The sequence below is a fragment of the Papaver somniferum genome, chromosome 5 (genome assembly GCF_003573695.1).
Source record: "Papaver somniferum cultivar HN1 chromosome 5, ASM357369v1, whole genome shotgun sequence".
NCBI classification, from domain to species: domain Eukaryota; kingdom Viridiplantae; phylum Streptophyta; class Magnoliopsida; order Ranunculales; family Papaveraceae; genus Papaver; species Papaver somniferum.
In genome coordinates this window covers 198,078,336-198,096,279 of record NC_039362.1, presented here as the reverse complement: position 1 = coordinate 198,096,279, position 17,944 = coordinate 198,078,336, and the positions used below count along the sequence as shown (strand labels likewise).

The 17,944-nt window shown below is 35.3% G+C and overlaps 1 protein-coding gene across 2 annotated transcripts; it reads left to right on the top strand.

Annotated features, from left to right (window-relative positions):
- The first annotated feature begins 9,202 nt into the window (after positions 1-9,202).
- LOC113278445 lies at positions 9,203-11,516 on the top strand. 2 transcript variants are annotated; one of them, XM_026527276.1, is made up of 3 exons: positions 9,203-9,635; positions 10,702-11,099; positions 11,181-11,516. In XM_026527276.1, exons 2-3 carry the CDS (start codon positions 10,842-10,844, stop codon positions 11,352-11,354), a joined length of 432 nt encoding a protein of 143 aa, XP_026383061.1. In that variant the 5' UTR covers positions 9,203-9,635; positions 10,702-10,841; the 3' UTR covers positions 11,355-11,516. The 2 variants fall into 2 exon arrangements, with proteins under 2 accessions (XP_026383061.1, XP_026383062.1); XM_026527277.1 differs by lacking the exon at positions 9,203-9,635 and adding an exon at positions 9,843-9,949.
- The last annotated feature ends 6,428 nt before the right edge of the window (positions 11,517-17,944 follow it).

Here is a 17,944-nt window from a genome sequence, read left to right as displayed (position 1 = left end):
CATATAGATTTTTGGTTGTGTGTTCTGATTTTTCATACTTTTGGTGTGATTTTTCTGACTTTGTTGTGAATACTATTACATAATCTAGGGATGCTGAGTTCTTTGAACATGTTTATTCTTAAACTTGTACCTCATTAGAGATGTGTTGTTGATCCCCTAGATTTATTTTCAAATAGTCAGAACTTATCTTAAAGGAAGATGAAGTTACGGTTGAGCCTAAGAGAAGTAAAAATAAAATAAAAAAAATAAGACTTGAGACTTCATAACATGCCTAGCTTAGTCTAATCCCCGTACTTGTAAAGAATCCTTGATATCTACTGAAACCCCATTCTGGTAAGAAGCTTCATTTAGTGAAATGGACTCAGTCCGTCGGAACCTGACTAGGGAGGTTTATAGTTTACCTCCAGAGAGTAAGATCATGAGATGTAAATGAGTCTTTAAGAGGAAACATTAGGTATAGGGAACTGTAGAAAAATATTAGGCTAAGTTGGTAGCTAAAGGATATAAACAAAAAGAAGGTGTATATTTCCTTGATTCTTATTCACATGTGACGAGATTTACTTACGTTGAGTACTAATTGTTATTGCTGTCATAAACAAATTAGAGATACATCAGATGGATGTTAAAACAGATTTTCTAAAATCGTGAATTAGATAAAGAAATTTACATAGACCAACCTGAGGACTTTGTAGTGAAAGGTTATGATGACAAAGTTTGCAAGTTGAACAAAATTTTGTATGGTTTATAAAATAGCACGTAAACAGTGACATGGAAAATTTGATCATGTGATAATGTGTAGTGGATTTAAGTTAATGAATCTGACAAGTATATTTACAAGTAACTTGTTAAGGATTCCCATGTGATTGTATGCTTGTATGTTGATGATATGCTTATACTTGAAACAAACATAGATGTGATTAATTCCACTAAAAACATGCGCTGAATGAGAACGTTGACTTGAAAGACTTAGGCCATGTTGATGTAATCTTAGGGATGAGGATTAGAAAATAATCTAACATATATAGTCTTAGTCATTCTCATTATTTTGAATTTGTGCTTAAGAGATACAATCAGTGTGATTGTAAGCCTTCTTGTACTCCGTACGATTATTCTTGTAGACTCAAGAAAAAAGGGTAATGGAGTATGTTAACTTGAATACTCAAGAGTTATAGGATATAGGATGTATGATGAATTTAATGAATTGTAAGAGTCCAGACATTGTCTATATTGTGAGTAAGTTAAGTAGATATAATTGTAGTCCAGAGCAATAGCATTCAGATGCATTGAGTAGAGTATTATGGTACCTAAAATACTCTACTACCTTTTATTTGATTTATCAAAGGTATCTTACTGTCCTTGAGGGACTTTGTGATGTAAAATGGATAGTTGACTCAGAGGAGTCTAAGTCTACGAGTGGATATGTTTCACTCTAGCATCAAGGTTTTTTTTTGGAAGATTTACAAACAAACATATATTTCTCAATTCATTATGGAATCTGAGAGTATTGAGTTAGATAAAGCACGAGAGGGGGCCGAGTGCCTAAGATGTTTTTTAGAAGACATTCCTCTCTGGCATAGGCCTGTGCCAGCTATATCTATACATTGTGTTAGCCAAGATATAATAGCTAAAGCTGAAAATAACTAATCTCAATCGGCGTTATTTCCATTGATTGGATAAAGTCCAAGGAGAATATCGCGCAATCTTTGACGAAAGGTTTATCCCAAGAGATAGTTAGAAATGCATCGAGGGGGAAGGGGCTTAAGCTCATAAATTAAACTTGCCATGAAGGATACTCAACCTTGCTGACTGGAGATCCCAAGATCAAGGTTTCGAATGAGACAACTAATTTGTGGTGGGTAAAGGTAAACACTATCAGAGAATTTTATTCTCTGTCCCTTCCCTATGGTGTAGACGTGATAGTGTGACTGCATGTGAAGGATGAATTTTAAGAAGTCTTAATGAGTTCTATAGTTTCAATTTAAGATTGAAGTGGGGTGTAGCAGTAACACTCTTTATGGACACTCACCTATCTGAATGAGGAAGTGGGCCGCTTCCTATGAGAATATGAGATTTGATTCTCTAGAGCATTCTGATAAACATGATGTGTCCAAGGCCAAATTGGACAAAACGGCACGAGCTTGGCAACAATCTTGGAGATATCACCCGTGGTTGTTATCACGAATTACATCAAATGCTAGCAGTTCAAGACATAGTTCACTGTCTCTAGCAAGTAATTTCGTTAATATCTCACTAAGCAAAGGTTCAAGACCTCATGGACACCTCTGCCTAAAATGGTATTTCCTGCGTTTTTTATGTGATTTTCGTTTTGATGGTTTTGGTATTACTGGAACTTAGGACCTAAAGGTCACTAAGGGTTCACTAGTTCATGCTTTTTCACTTTGGTGAAAGATACCTATAGTCTCACCATGTGAGAACTAAAGATGAAAGCTCTCAATACTATTATGATTTATGCAATCCATAGTATGACCCTGGGGTCAACACACTTTTGTGTGAGGGAGAGGACGTAGAAATGACTAGTATGATTTCAACACTTGCACGATCAGTCTGTTTGGATCGTGAGCTTGGGATGTTGATTTACCAAGATCTATCTGTGTTTTCATATTTTATTGAGTTTTCATTCATGTGGGGGATTGTTGGAAAACGATTAATAAAAAATAATAATTTTTTAAAGTTTTAATAAAAAATTATAATTTATTGTTTTATTTTGTGAATGAAACTTTTTAGTCCCACATCGTGGAGTTTCCAATTTTTAGTAGTTTTAAGAAACTATATAAACCTTTTAGTCCCACATCGGGGAGTTTTTCTTCTTAAGTTGTATTTGTCAATTATATAAAGAAATTCACTACTTTTGTAAAATCGATGGAAAGGGGTTGCTCTATATTTTAGCGGGACCCCTAAGGGAAAATATTTTATGGCGTTTCTTAAGAGTTCGCGATTTTTCTTAACGGTTTTTTTCGGAGTTGCCAAGCTCAAGTTGAGCATCTACTACAAATGCTAGTAGTAGGTGTAGTAGGGTGTTTTATCCTGGAGATATCCGTCCTGTGAGGGTTATAGCATCACTCTTGAGTGTAGCCGGGCGCTAATGTCTTAAGGGCAACGTGTTGATCACGTGACTCACTCTGTTTTTTCCAAAGTTTTGCCTTGTTGTTGTTGTGGAGATATGAGAAGCTCGTTCATTTCGTCAATCGATCAATTCCATTATAAAGGAGATAAGTATCAATAACTTTTGCTTATTTTATTTTTTCTTTATTTTAATTATTGCACCCAACAAATAGTTTGTAGTGAGTGAGAAGAAGAATTGAAATCTTAGATAATTATTTTTTAATATTATGATTGATTCCCAAAAATGATGAAAAAAGTGTGAAAATGAAAGAAGAAAACATGATGAAAAAGAAGAAGTTGACCTCAAAAGGGAATGAATCTTTTTTAAATTGTATATTGAACGATCAAATTTATGGATTTAATACGAATGATGTGTATCTAGTAACATTTAAAACTATGATAATCATACCAAATTGTTGTTGTTGTTGTTGTTTTGATTTGTTTCTTTTATTCTCTCCAACTCCCACAATAACCATAACTTCTCTTCCAGCGTTGATAAAACTCTTAATTGATCCTCTCTTTTTATATTTTTCATTTCACCTTCTTCTTTCAAATAATGATGATTTTATGATTAAACTTATATAAAACTTCACTGAAATCGACACTTTATTATCTTATAAAATGACAATCACTTCTTCTCTGTCTCATCTATTTAGTAAAAAAAAAAAACCGTGGAATTAAATGATAAAATAAGATTTATTATTTTACATAGGCCACCACAATCGGTTTCTTAGATGACTGAACGAGGATAAGTGTCAATAGAGTATTCTTGACCTTTTAATAAGTTATCCTTTTTCTATAAAAAATATAATAATATTCACATTAACTTGTCGGACATAATAAGTCAATGATATACTTGCATAATTGCACCGATTGATTAACAACTTTATACATTATTCATTGCAACGCATCAAAACTTATAATATTTCCTTTGTTTGGTGCGTGGAATTTAAATCATGTCAAACCAACTATGACTACTGTTTCGATCTGACTCGGCATCTGACTCGGGTTGAGTATGATGTCAACTTGGCACATGACTCGTTGGGTACAACTTGGCTCGTAAATTTGGAGTGAACTTGACTGCTAATACATAGACTGCTACAACGTTAAAGTTCACTCCAAGTTGTACCAAAACATAGACTGCTACAATGTATCAAAACTTTATACATTAATACATAGACTGCTACAATGTTAAAGTTCACTCCAACGTTTCATCATCCTTCTGGTACTGGTATAATCCAGGGACGGACCCAGAATTTTCCCTAGGTAGGGCTGGATTGTAACAGTCGATAATGCGGCCGAAGGTTGCGACAATTTTTTTTGGACTACACATCACATAATTAGTGGCCAAATAGCGATCCACCCGAACAATACTAAATAGGTAGGGAAATAAAAGTTAAAACGAACACAAATAACAGAAAAATAAAGTGATTACCAAAAGAAAAGAAAGTATGAATAGAAAGACAGGGAGTGGAAGAAAATTATTTACTTTAAACATGACTTAAATTAGCTAAGAATCACATACAATTAGCTAAATACAACTAATATGTGGGCTAAATATAAAATTTAACCAAAGTTTCTATACAAAAATTTGTTTACCGAAAAATTAGGGACGGGCTATAACCTCCTTTAGCCCCTTGCTAAGACCGTCCCTGCTATAATCAAGAAACCCTAAATTCACTACACCAATTTTCCCAAGATCACCAACAACAATCTCAACATACAGAAGATCACCAACAGCAAGCCCTTCCACATATCATCCTGCAGTAAGAAAGATAATGCAGAAGCAAATTCAGAGTTGAAGGATGTACAAAAGAACTCTACATTAGCCAGAGAGAAGAAGTTGCAGTTCCATGTTTCTTCTGCTTTTGAGCCAATTCTCTCAGCTGTTAAATGGGTTATGGGTAAGTCCTTCAAATTCCTTGTTTCTTTTTTTTCTTTTTCTAGAGAGATGCAGGTTTAAGTTTAACACTGCAATTACTTAAGTTGTAGGGGATAAATTTGATAATCTTGTACTTTTTGAAAGTCCAAGTAATTTCAAATAACAACTGCAATCTGTTTTCTCCAGTTTGTACCTTCTCATATTTTTACTTTTTGAAATGTCCATTTTAGATTATAGTGACATCCTGGTTATATGGCTTTTGAATGTAAATGCTCACCGTATGTTGGCAACAGATTTAGGATTATGTAGGGAATGGGCAACATGGTTCGCAATAATTCGTTCAACATTACAAATTTCACATTAGAGTTCCTTTACAGGCAATGCACCATCTTCCAATGAGTGACTTACGTCCCTTAAGAAAATTGAACTTTTTAACTGTGTTAATTATAAGACTTACAATAAGGCTCTTGGATTCTTATTTATGATTACTCTTTGCTCTCTCCCTATGACCCATCAAATTGCAAAGATGAGCATAAGCCAAACTTTCCTCCATATATTTCCACCCCTTCTGAACTTCCAAGCTATTAACTGAGTGGTGATGTCCCTGCTTTGCATCCACCCATCTTAGATTGTAACCTGAAAGTTTATCAGAAAACTAGCAATGAAATAGAAGAAAAATATGTGGATGAATTAGTGTGTCACGCGCGGGATAAATAGGTGGAGCTTAATGAATGAACCAGACATTCTTTGGTTAGTACAGTTAACCGGTCGGTTACCCTATACGACTAGAACCGGGGTCTATTTCCGTCTCTTTATTAGTAGCAGTACCTATCACATCTGAATGATGCATCCTCTCCTCATTAAGTTGTATGGTGCGGGAATCGTGTTTTGCACTACAAACCACATAAGGAATTGAGTCATTGGTGGTACATGGTTGACCCAGATGTCCTTGTTAAGTTGTCTGCTCAGGTAGTCTGTTGAAGCTTTGAGATGCTTCTTTCTGATAGGCGAGAATCTTTACCAGCATTCAACGCAGGACTGCTAAAACAAGAACAATTCAGGTATCTTTGCCATTTCAACCTCATTTGTGCTTCTCATTTCATTAAGATATTCCATGTTCCACTAACCACCATCTCACCCAGTTTTGCTTGTTTCCAAGTAGATAACTTGCAGGAATGTAGTCGTCAAAGTGATGTTCTCTTTCCATTTATCCCACCAGAACCTAATTGAGTAACCACTTCTTAAGTCAGTCGAAGCAACCTCCTCAATATGTGCTTATTTTTCTGAATGCCCTTCCAAAGCCCTCTACCTCGTGGAAGACTTGTATCTTCAACCCATGCATCACCAGAATTACTGCCCATTTTCTTATATTTTTACAACTGTATGCTAATGCTAATGATTTTTTACTGCAGGTGTTTTCATCTATGACCAAATTGGTTTCACCTAATAGACGTAAATTCAAATTCGTTGTTGAGAATGATCAAATATTATTTAAGTACAATGGTAAGGAGATTGTCGGGGTTGTTCAGCATGTGGTTCGTCATTATGACAGATCAATGGAAATGACTCTACAGTCAGAAATTGGCTTATTAGAGAATTTCAAAATCCGCAGCTCTGACGTTATCAATCAGACGCAACTCAATTTGGAGGAGAATGAGAAAATGTGGAGGATTTATACAGTAGTTGAGTGCCAGGATGGTGATACGGGAAAATGATGAAGGAGATAAAAGCTATTCTAAATGCTCATGGTGAATTGAAACGCAATTCTGAGTATAACTTTGTTTCGTATCATTCATTTAATCCTGTCAGAAATTGATGAAATCCGAATCAAACATGGAGGAAGTAAGGAGGAAAGTAGTGCTCTTGGAGATTGATGAAATTAATCCGCGAAGCAAATGAAGTATAGGGAATGTGTCAATAGCTGATGAATGTGCATGTTTATGGCTCTTACGTACAGTAAGTCATTGATGAAATACTTGGTAGTTTTAGCAGCAGGTTATCTTTTCTGTAATTGCATCTTTTGGAGCTACTGCAATTGAATGAAACTTGAGTATCCATGTCATGGATGGGTGCATAACATTTTCTGGACTTATCGTTGTAGCTAAATTCGATATATCGTGTTGCATTGTAGAAATGCGCATATGTTTTTAAACCCAAAAGCAATTTGATTTTAATGGAAGGAATTTTTGGTACGTATATGTTAGAGAAATCCAGCTAATCTCGTTGCCTGGTGGGTACACTAGTACCGAATCCACCCAAGGTATGGTTCGTACTGGATGCATCAATGAATTCGGCTTGCGGGTGTACGAGGATTGTGAACACACAAACCACGAAGGGATCCGAATGCTCACAATCAATCATCATCATCTAAAGAGATTTGTGATGATGATATCTTGGTGTTGATTCATTGGCTCAAAACCTTCGGGTTTATCATGGCCTCATCTAACAACTCCATGCGAGGCATTTGTGCACGGGATATAAGTACAAGCAAAGAAAACAAAACATATAAGAAAAGATCCATGGAGCTAAATGAATGTAAAGTGCTGAAACGTAAATAAGACCAAGGTTTACGTGGTTCAGCACTAAGGCCTACGTCCACGGGGTTTGTTGTTTTACTATGTTCTTCACGGTTACACGAATAGTCGAATGACTTTTGGGTTTACATGTTTCTCTCTTCGAAATGATTAACTTACACTTGCAATCTCTCTCTCTCTCTCCTTCCCTTCCTTATTTTTCCGATCCCCTTTCCTCTTGGTGGAGGCGGGATATTTATAAGGTTAGAATGTGGGACCCATCTCTGAAGACCGTTGGAACCTTATCTTCTTGTGCCCTTGCGTCTATCCCGCGGAGGTCTGCGTTTGCCCCTTGATCCCGCAGAGGCATCCTCGCTCGTTCCACAGGTTGATCGACACGTACACTGCTCAGAGTGTTTAATGTGGGTAGTTGAGGGGTCTGCTCGTGTCAGACAAGTGTCTTCTGCCCCTGTCACGTCCGTGTCAGCTAACTTTCTCTCCACCGTTGATCTTAGCTTCTCTTTTGGGGATGAGATAAAGTAACTCATCGGGGTTTATTTGGTGTTTCGTGACGCATCATATTTTGATGTTTTGGCCTGCATGCTTTCCACGTATCTTTTTATATACACGTGTCTGATAGTGAGATATATGTGTACACAAGAATACTTGTTACTTGTCCATTGTGGATTGATTTAAGAGTCTAAAAAGTCCAAAATTATTCAAACTGGCCAGAAATATGAAACCTTGCAATTTGGGTACACCTCCCGAATTTGTTTTCCGATTTTTAGATTTCAAAAAGTAAGAAGTTAGTTTAATGACCAATACCTCAAAAAAAATATTAACTTTTTATGAACCAATTTTTTTTTTGCTTTTAATTTTTACTCCTTGTAACCAAACATGTTAAAGCCGGTGAATATATTCAAACCTTGGATTGCTGATTTTAAAAAACCTCCGAGAGCTCGAAATTACATACTACACTTTGTTATAGCATGTTTACATAGTATTTGAAAATTACTTTTTAATTTCTGAAAGTCGAAAATCAGAAATTAATCTAGCGGTAAAATTTTAAAATAACATCAAAAATTAAAATATCAATTTTTATTATAAGGCAAATATTTTTTGTTCGGTCTGGAACTGACTTCTATTATGTACTCTCTCCGACCCACTATTTTGCGACCTATTTGATTTTAGATTTTGTCCCACTAATAAGTGACTTATATCACTAAACAAGGAGATATTTCTAAAATTATCTTTTTAGTTAATTATAAAAAATATATGAAATATGCATAATTTGATAGACATGTTTATATTCGTTACGTATGTGTTTTAAAATACTTTTCAATGGTATGAAGTTTACGAACACCCGTGAAATAGCTTGAGAGATAAATTATTTTTAAATTTCACTAACTATTATTCATAAGGGTATAATTGTAAAAAATACTTAAAAATACTATTTTCGTTGTTTGTTTTAAAAATTATGTAAATTTAAACCAGGTCACTTAACAGTGGGCAGGACGGAGCATCTTATTTTCCAGCCAAGTTCGTTGGGTGAATACTGAATACCAAACCCTGCCTTAACTTGTTTAGTCTAGGTCAGTTTGACAGTTTGACTCTTTGACTTATACGCACAAAAGGGAAAAAGAAAGGAAATTTTCTTCCCAGTTCCCAATATAAACGAAAGAAATTCTCCCTAAGTTCTTTGTTTCTGTACTCATGACTAACCCCCAAATTAGGGTTTTTACCATCAATCTTGAATTAGGTTTTTTGAGTGTTAATAGATGATCATGCAGCAAACTACAACAATGTTAAAGTTCACTCCAACGTTTCACCATCCTTCTGGTAGTAGTATGATCAAGAAACCCCAAATTCACTACACCAATTTTCCCAACATACACAAGATCACCAGCAACAAACCCTTCCAAATTACTAATTTTCCCAACACAAAGAAAATCACCAACAGAAAGCCCTTCCACATTTCATCCTGCAGTAAGAAAGATAATGCAGAAGCAAATTCGGTGTCGAAGGATGCGCCAAAGAGCTCTACATTAACCAGTGAGAAGAAGTTGCAGTTCCATGTTTCTTCTGCTTTTGACCCAATTCTCTCATCTGTCAAACAGGTAAGTCTTTCAATTTTTTCTCTTCTTCTTTTTTGAGCTAAAGTTCAATTTATGTTAAGAAAATTTTAATTTTATACTAGTAGTGTTTATAGGAGGATGAACTAGAGTAGTTCTAAACCACCTTTCTGCATTTCCCATAAGAAAATTGAACTCTTACTTTGATAATTTAACACTTCGCACAGCTCTTGGATTTTTATTTTCCAATTACTCTTGGATTGCGCACGGTCTCCCCGTAAGACCCAGCAAATTGCAAAGATGAGCATAGGATCCATCTATTCCGAACCCTTCTGAACTGCCAAGCCATTAGCTGAGTGGTGAATGTCCCTGTTTTGCACCCATCTTAAATTGTAAGCTACACGAAATAGCTAGTCCCAAACTTTTGCAGAAAACTTACAATTAATGAAGTAGCAAGTGGTTCATAGATTCTTCTTCTTCTTTTTCATTACATAAGCTGCATATCGCATTTGGAATGATGTGTCTTGTCATTGTTAAGTTGTCTAGTGTGGGAATTGATTGAGCCGTTGTTGGTACATGCTTCACCCATATTCTTTTTTATGGTAGTCTATTGGACCTTTGAGTTGCTTCTTGCTGAGCTGATAGCCAGTTGTAACAGGCTTTAGTGGAGAGTTTACAGACCAGATAATCTTTACTAGCATTCAACAAAGGAGAACTGCGTAAGAAGGAGAACAATTCAGTTATCTCTGCCATTTCAGCCTCAATTGGGTTTCTTTTGATGAAGATATTCCATGCTCCATGAACCACCATCTCACCCAGTTTTACTCGTTTTCATGTAGATAACTTGTAGGACTTGAGAAATTTAGTCTCCAATGTGATGTTTCTCTTTCCATTTATCCCACCAGAACCTAATTGCATATCCACTTCTTAAGTCAATCGAAGCAAACTCCTCAATAATGGGTTTCTTTTTCTGAAAGCCCTTCCAAATCCTCTACCTTGTGAAAGAATTGTATATTTAACCCACATGTCATCAGAATTACTACCCATTTTTTCTTCTTTAATTCTTACATTTTTTCTACTGTATGCTAATGCTAATGATTTTTTATTGTAGGTGTGTTTTCATCCGTCACTAAATTGGCTTCACCTTATAGATTTGTTGTAGAGAATGATTTGATATTGTTTAAGTACAATGATGAGAAGGAGATAGTCGGGGTGGTTCAGCATATTGTGGAGCATCATCATGAGAACTTAATGGAAACTACTGTACTATGTGAACTTGGTTTATTAGAGAATTTTAAAATCAGTGTTTATGACATTATCAATCAGACCTTACTCAATGAGGAGGAGAACGAAAAAATGTGGAGGATTTGTACCGTAGTGGAGTGCAAGGACAGGGATTGGAAGAAGATGGTGGGGGAGATAGAAGATATTCTAAACACTCACGATGATGTGAAATGCAATTCTACGTATAACTTTGCTTTTGTGAATTCATTTGAACCTGAGATGAAGGTATGCTTTAAAGTTCGTAGAGTGGATGTGAATTGTTTCGTTATATGTTCATGCTCTGAATTAACTTTTGTTTGTATACAGATTGTAGTGAGCGGTTTTGTTACAGTCTCCAAATTAAGGACACCTCGCTTCGAGGACTACATGGAAGTAAGGAGGAAAGTTCTGTCGGAGATTGATGAAATCCGAATCAAACATGGAGGAAGTAAGGAGGAAAGTGCTCTTGGTGATCGGGTAAAATTAATCCGTAGAGATTAAATATAGTGAATGTGTCAATAGCTGATGAATGTTGTGTCTATGGTTCTTACAATACGTAGTAGCAGGTTATCTTTACTTTTTGGTTTTTCTTCGTAGATGATAGTTGCATCTTTTGGGCTACTGCAATATAAACTTAGGAAATGAAACTCGAGTTTTCTATCATGGGTAACATTTTCTGGATTTTTGGTTGCAGAATTATGGGTATCTCGTCCTGCATTACTCTGTCATTATCAGATAAATAATCTGTTTGTTTTTTTCTTTATCGGTATCTTTAAACAACTTTTTGGACAAGCTTTTGATGCAATGACAGCACTGAGGGCATGGCCAAAAGTGCTAAAAGTCCAATATTGTGCGTTCCTAAGCCAAAAAAACAACTCTTGGCTTCGGAAAGGTTTAAAAATATTGCAGGAGGAGAAAATCCGGGAGGTTGGGGAAGGATATTAATTTATGGTCGCACAGCTGGATCCCTCTCCAAGGTCCAAGCCTAAAACATCATTACACGGTGATATTCAACTTATCACAACTGTAAATATACTCTTAAAGTTTCTCGGGTGATAGAGGTTGAACACCAGATAACCAGATTACCATTTGCAGTATATACCTTAGCCAAACTTTGCTGGACTAGAAATATATCGGAATGTATGCGGCCAACGCAAAGCCATGGCAAATATGCTACAGTGGAAATTTGGCATTCTGAAATGGCCATTGGCATATTTAACTGGATTCCTTCTGGGAAGGTCTCAGAACCAGATTTGAGAGATAGATAGCCTTTTTTCAGGCTAGGTTTGAGAGGTAGTTTAGCATGGGAACTGGGGATGGATCTCATAGTGGGCTTGACACGGATTTGAGGTTTTGTTAACTTTGTGCATGCACAAAATAATAAGCAATTATTGTCATTGGAATTGTAAATGTATTAAAAAAATAAAAGAGACAATGTTATCTTGCACTGGAGAATCCAAATTACATGGATTTTTTCAATTTGTTTTTCTATCAATAGATTTGCATTCCGTGATGCAAAAAAACAACTTTTCTCACATATGGTTTAAAATTCTCCAAAATCACTTCACGGATTTTCCCAAGATACACAAGATCATCCATAAGCAGGGGTGTGCCGGCGTCCGGCGTAGCCACATCCCACATGGAAGGGAGGGTGTGCAGTTCTTATCCGGCCCAACTGTCTCGCAAGCCCAATTTTGACTATTTTAGCGGTTTTAGCTAGGGCTATCAATAGGACCCATTATTCGGAACTGAGTCCTAAAGTTGGACCCATTAACAATTTAAGATCCGACGGATAATACCCGTTGGGTACCCGGTTATTCATCATTTTATTCATCTTTTTAGTAAAATTATAAGCATTTTGCTAGTTTTGGCTTTGATTTTTTTTTTCATTTTTTTTTTCCTTACATTGAATCTTTATTTAGTACATTAATTAAGAAATAATAATTAATTTTTTAAAACAATTTAAATTGAAGCTAAAAAGAGAAGGAAATTAAGTTCTAAAGTTTTTTTCATAGTTTTCTTAATACCCAACGGGTACCCGAGTCTATAAACGGGTACGGTTCTGGGTCCACAAATTTAAGAACCGGAACCGTCTTTTATAAGTAGGGTCCGGGTCTGGGTCTAGTGGTACCCGGGAGGACCCGGACCCATTGACAACCCTAGTTTTAGCCCTCTTGCACCCCCTTCAAATATGTGCCTATTGTCGATTTACCCACTCATTTCTCAAAACCTGGCTCCGCTACAACTTATCATGTGAGAAGGATAATGCAAGATGCATACTGGAAATTAGAGGCAACACATGTATTGAAGAAGGATGTACCAAAAAACTCTAGAATTCCTCTTGCCAAATCAATAACTCTCCTCACACAACCTATAATTACGATGCCATTTCCTTCCTAAATAAATTCTTCCCGATTTAGTTTCCAGACTTTTCTGGCTTTTTGCTGTCAACAGGTTCATTCTATGAACAAAAATACATCATCAACCAATTTCTCTTCGAAATTCCGGACCAAACTGGTTCAACCTGGTCAGTCATTAAAAGAAAAAAAAGTTGCAGCATCCCATATCTCTTCTTTAAACCCAAAGAATTGTTATCCAGACAATCCAAAGATGCAGTAAATGGAAATGCAGTAACTTGAATAAGTTCATAAAAACTAAACACCAGAAGAATAAGTTTTTTTTTCTGAAACATAAAAGAATGATTGATATTAAACTTGATGAGAGTTTACATAAGATTCCTCCTCCAGGAGTTAGTATTGATTAAACTTGGAGGAGTAGTAGACCAAACTCTAGACACTTTATCAACTCTTGCATGTTTAGAAAGAACACCTGCTATTTTACTTCTCTCTCTAGGCACATAATAGCATTTCCAAGAGGTAAAAAAAACTAAAAACATCTCTGATTTCAAGAATCATATTATGCAGTCTCCAGTTAATATTTAGAGTCTCGTTATTCACTCCATCTACTACCAGTTAATCATCAAGTTCCAAGTGTACCTCCTGCATACCCAGATTTTTTATCCATTTGGTTGCTTCCCATAGTCCCCTACACTCTGCTTGCTCTGCATTGGCAGCTTCAACTAGATAGATGCATTATGCGGCTTTATGCTTTGCTGCGGAGGCTTTGTACCATAAGAAGAAATTGCAAACAGAGCAGGACAAGTAAATGCCTACGAAAATTCATATGAAACGCCAGAATGAACTTAGGGAGATACACTCTTGAGACTGAAATTGAAGAACTCAATTTTCTGGATTATAATAGAATCTCTAAAAAGTTATGATGATAGGCATCCACCACTGAGCGAGTTATGTAATAAAGCTTAGCTTGCACTATAACTTACTATTAAGAGCATCGAGTTTAATAACACCACTATGTCTTTGTTATTTCTTTTCCGTATTATGTTGTTTATATTTATAATTGAAATATCATAGGTTGTACGTAAATCAATCAAAGTAGATACGTCCATCGTAATTGTTGGATACGACTTGATTGATCTTGGATATTGATCTTTAGTATCGTCCAAGTACTCTCACGGTATAATCAGGTTCACGGACTTGTCTCCATTTACATATTGATTGTGAGAGAAATATATATAAACTCTTCATATATTTCTGATTGAGATTCATTAAGTTGTAACTCTCATAATTGTATTTGAGTTTAGTCCATACAGGTTGCCTATAAAAAAGTTGGCGGTGTATTTTGGTACCCCCGAATTTTCAAGTTCATATGAGCTTTTCCTCTTCTTCTTTTTTGATGTATATACATGAATATTTGGGAAGCCTCAAAAGGATCAAATAGTTTTTCAACCAACTCAGTATTCCTAGTAGCCTCATCTGCATTAATTAAGTCACAGATCCCATGTTACATTGTGTTGGTTATTAGCAGAAATTGAAGGTGTGAATTTAGGCAGAGAAAGTACCGATGAATCAGACCATACTCTGATGTTGTTTCCAGTCCCAACTAGCCAAATACAACCTTCTGTAAGGTGAGGTATTATACTGAGTATTGCATTTCATGTAGTATAACACTTGTGTAGTTTTTTGTTGTTATCCAAAAGGAAGAATACCTTAAATACTTATCTAGTAGAATTTTGTACTCTAAGGATTCAGGATGTTGAAGAAATCACCATGCTAATTTAGCAACGAGATATTTATTGAGTTCTCAATAATCTCAAACCCAAAGCACCTTTGTCCTCACTAGTTACAACCCACTCATTGCAGAAAATGCATGTTTTACCTTGTCTTTAGAGGGACCTCACCGAAAGTCTTGTAGTAACTGATTTATCTTGTTGACAACTGTTTTAGGAACTATTGATCCACGTACCATGTAGAATGCTAGTATAAGTGCAGGAACCGGTTAAATCATTGTTGTTCGGCCAACATGTATCATATAATGCTTTTCCACATAGAATGTTTGTTCTCTATCTCCTCTAATAAGAAATTATAGATAGAACACATGTTTTCCTTCTTGAAAAAATTTGATACCCAAGTACTTTTCATGTTGTATCGTATCTTTAACACCTTATATTACTCTCATTTCTTCTGTAACACACCCGTATTTTTCACAGGATGCATGTACAATGATGTGTCATTGCACAAGATAAAGCTTCATCTCATGTTTTTGTTGCGCACTAAGGACAAGTTGGTCAAAAATTTAAATTGTATCACTATAGTGCATCACACAAGTTGGTTACTGACCAAAATATATAGTGCATTTACTATAGTATATTTCACAAGTTGAGTATTGGTCGAGAACTAGAAATGCATCACTATGATGCATCTTCTTTATCACGGAAGCATGAAGACTTGGTATGCGCACTTAACTCCCCAAAACTTATATGTAAAAATGTCAACACTCATCTGTTGATATGCTTCCTACGTACAGTTATTACATAAAATAGTTGGAACATAAAAGTGTTGGACCATACATATAACAAAACATTATAATAAATAATATAGCTAGGGTTGGAAAATAAAGAAAAACCTTTTCCTTCTCTTTATGCAAAGATTTCAGGTATCCATCTGTATTTATCTTCTCAATCTCCGAAAATAACTTATAGATAGTAGCTTTTGTTTACAGTGTATCATGTGATGCTCGATGATTAGAGATACGTGTTGATGACGTCTTGTGAAACTAGAAAAATAGAGAAGAAATAGAACAAAGTAGAGATAGAATATGGGAGAATTCTATTAATATGTGTGAAGAATACAAATTTTTTTTTGAAGGAATGAGAGGCTTCAAAGAGCCCCTAAGATTAATTTATTAGATTACCTCATTCAAATTGAGGTTTGAAGGATTACATCGAAGAGGTGGTAGATAGACACACCCTTTTGTTTCATCATTATACATTTGATAGCAACATAACAATTGTATAATGTAATTTACGTTTTTTTAGATTACATAAAACTACATAACATGGAAGAGACTAACAGAGGATTTATTCCTACAAATGAGAAAAATGATGCTCCAAATAATATCTTGATCATTCCCCATACCGACTTGTTAACCACTGATTATATCCCTCTGAATTATCACATCAATAAAATTAAGATTTTCCTTCAATTGAAATTCCAAAGCACATACCTTTGTCTCATCCTCCAGAAAAGAAGTTGTATCAAAATCAGTCTGGTATCCCATTTGTTTTACCCAAAAAACCTGAATATTCTTCATGAAAAACCCAAAAAAAAATCGTCCAACATGACACATCTTCTCTAATCTTCCTTCCACTGATTTGGATAGATGAGGTTCTTGAGACAAGTTTTGAAGAAAAACTCTGTTGTAACAATTCCATATGTTGATTATATTACCAAATCCCATTAAAAAGCCCTGAGGCTTATGATAAACCGTCGTATAAGCATAATAGAAGAACATAAGGCATATAATAGCCATTGAAATTAAACAAGAAAAAACAAAAACCTAAACCTAATATTGCTTAGATGCAATATTTTTATTTAAAAACAAATAACAAACTACTAATTAGTTCCTAGATTTCCTCGGTATATCTGAAATCTCATACCAAAAACGAGTAAATCTGGATTAAAGAGGAAGATAATGGAGGAAAACCAAGAGAGAAAATTTAGGATTTTTTTTTATAGAAAAAACGGTTATGCAGAGCGGAAGAGAGGAGAAAATTTTGCATTTGACTGTGTAGAATACAATAGATTAGGGCAATTCCTATGGCAATCAACAAAAAAGATTTTTTGTTTAGGCACGTGGATGAACAAAGACGTTTTTGCACTATGGTAAATCAGAGCAAAATCAACAAATTTAGTTTTTTAGGTGAGATAAAATAGGATAAAGTGATATAAAAAAATAGTAAAATAATATTTTGGAAACAGAATTTAAGTGAGCGGTTGTGGTAGTGTTAGAGCACTGCTCGGTCGAACTCGCAAGCGTTTCTATCTCAAGCTTGTTTGTCAAGTTTAGTTGTAAAAACTATAAGTCTTGATTTCTAATCTACTTATACTATGTCTCGGATTAGGATAGAATGTGTAAATGAGCTTTACACTTCACGAAATTCATCGATTGAAAACGAAGATCTACTAAGGGGAGCTTGAAGGAACTTCATGAACAAAAGATTTGTGGAGACTTGAACTCATCGATCACTCAGAATTCTATTCTATTCTATCTCCTAGTGAGACTAAGTCGTATAACTATATATACTTTACATTATACACATTTGATATTTCGAGCTAAGTTTAACTTGCTTATATGTTTCTCAAAATATGTGTTGGAAATCTTTTTGATTTAACTACGTTCATCATTATTCTTGATTTTAAAGATGATCATGCGAAAATCGCCTTGTAACATCTTACATGATTTGTGTGAGACAATCATTTGATGTAGACTCACAATGTTTCGTATTGACCATTCGGTCACTTGAAAATTGCTTATAAGCTAATAGTTTGTGTGAGATAGCCATTGTCGTCTTCTAAGAATGTTTCAACGATTGAAATGAGAGTTTAGAACAATTAATCATTGTCTAGATATATCACAGTTTTCATACCCGTTTGCAAATTGTTTCACCTGAATGCATATCCATTGTCGTCTCCGTATGGAACCTAAGTTTGCGTACCCGTTTGCAAACTTAT

Bases quoted from the DNA above. Each gene is read 5' to 3' on its own strand.
- LOC113278445 (XM_026527276.1), top strand. From the start codon at position 10,842: ATGGAAACTACTGTACTATGTGAACTTGGTTTATTAGAGAATTTTAAA. The intron at 11,100-11,180 runs GTATGCTTTAAA...GTTTGTATACAG, and splicing joins CATTTGAACCTGAGATGAAG to ATTGTAGTGAGCGGTTTTGT.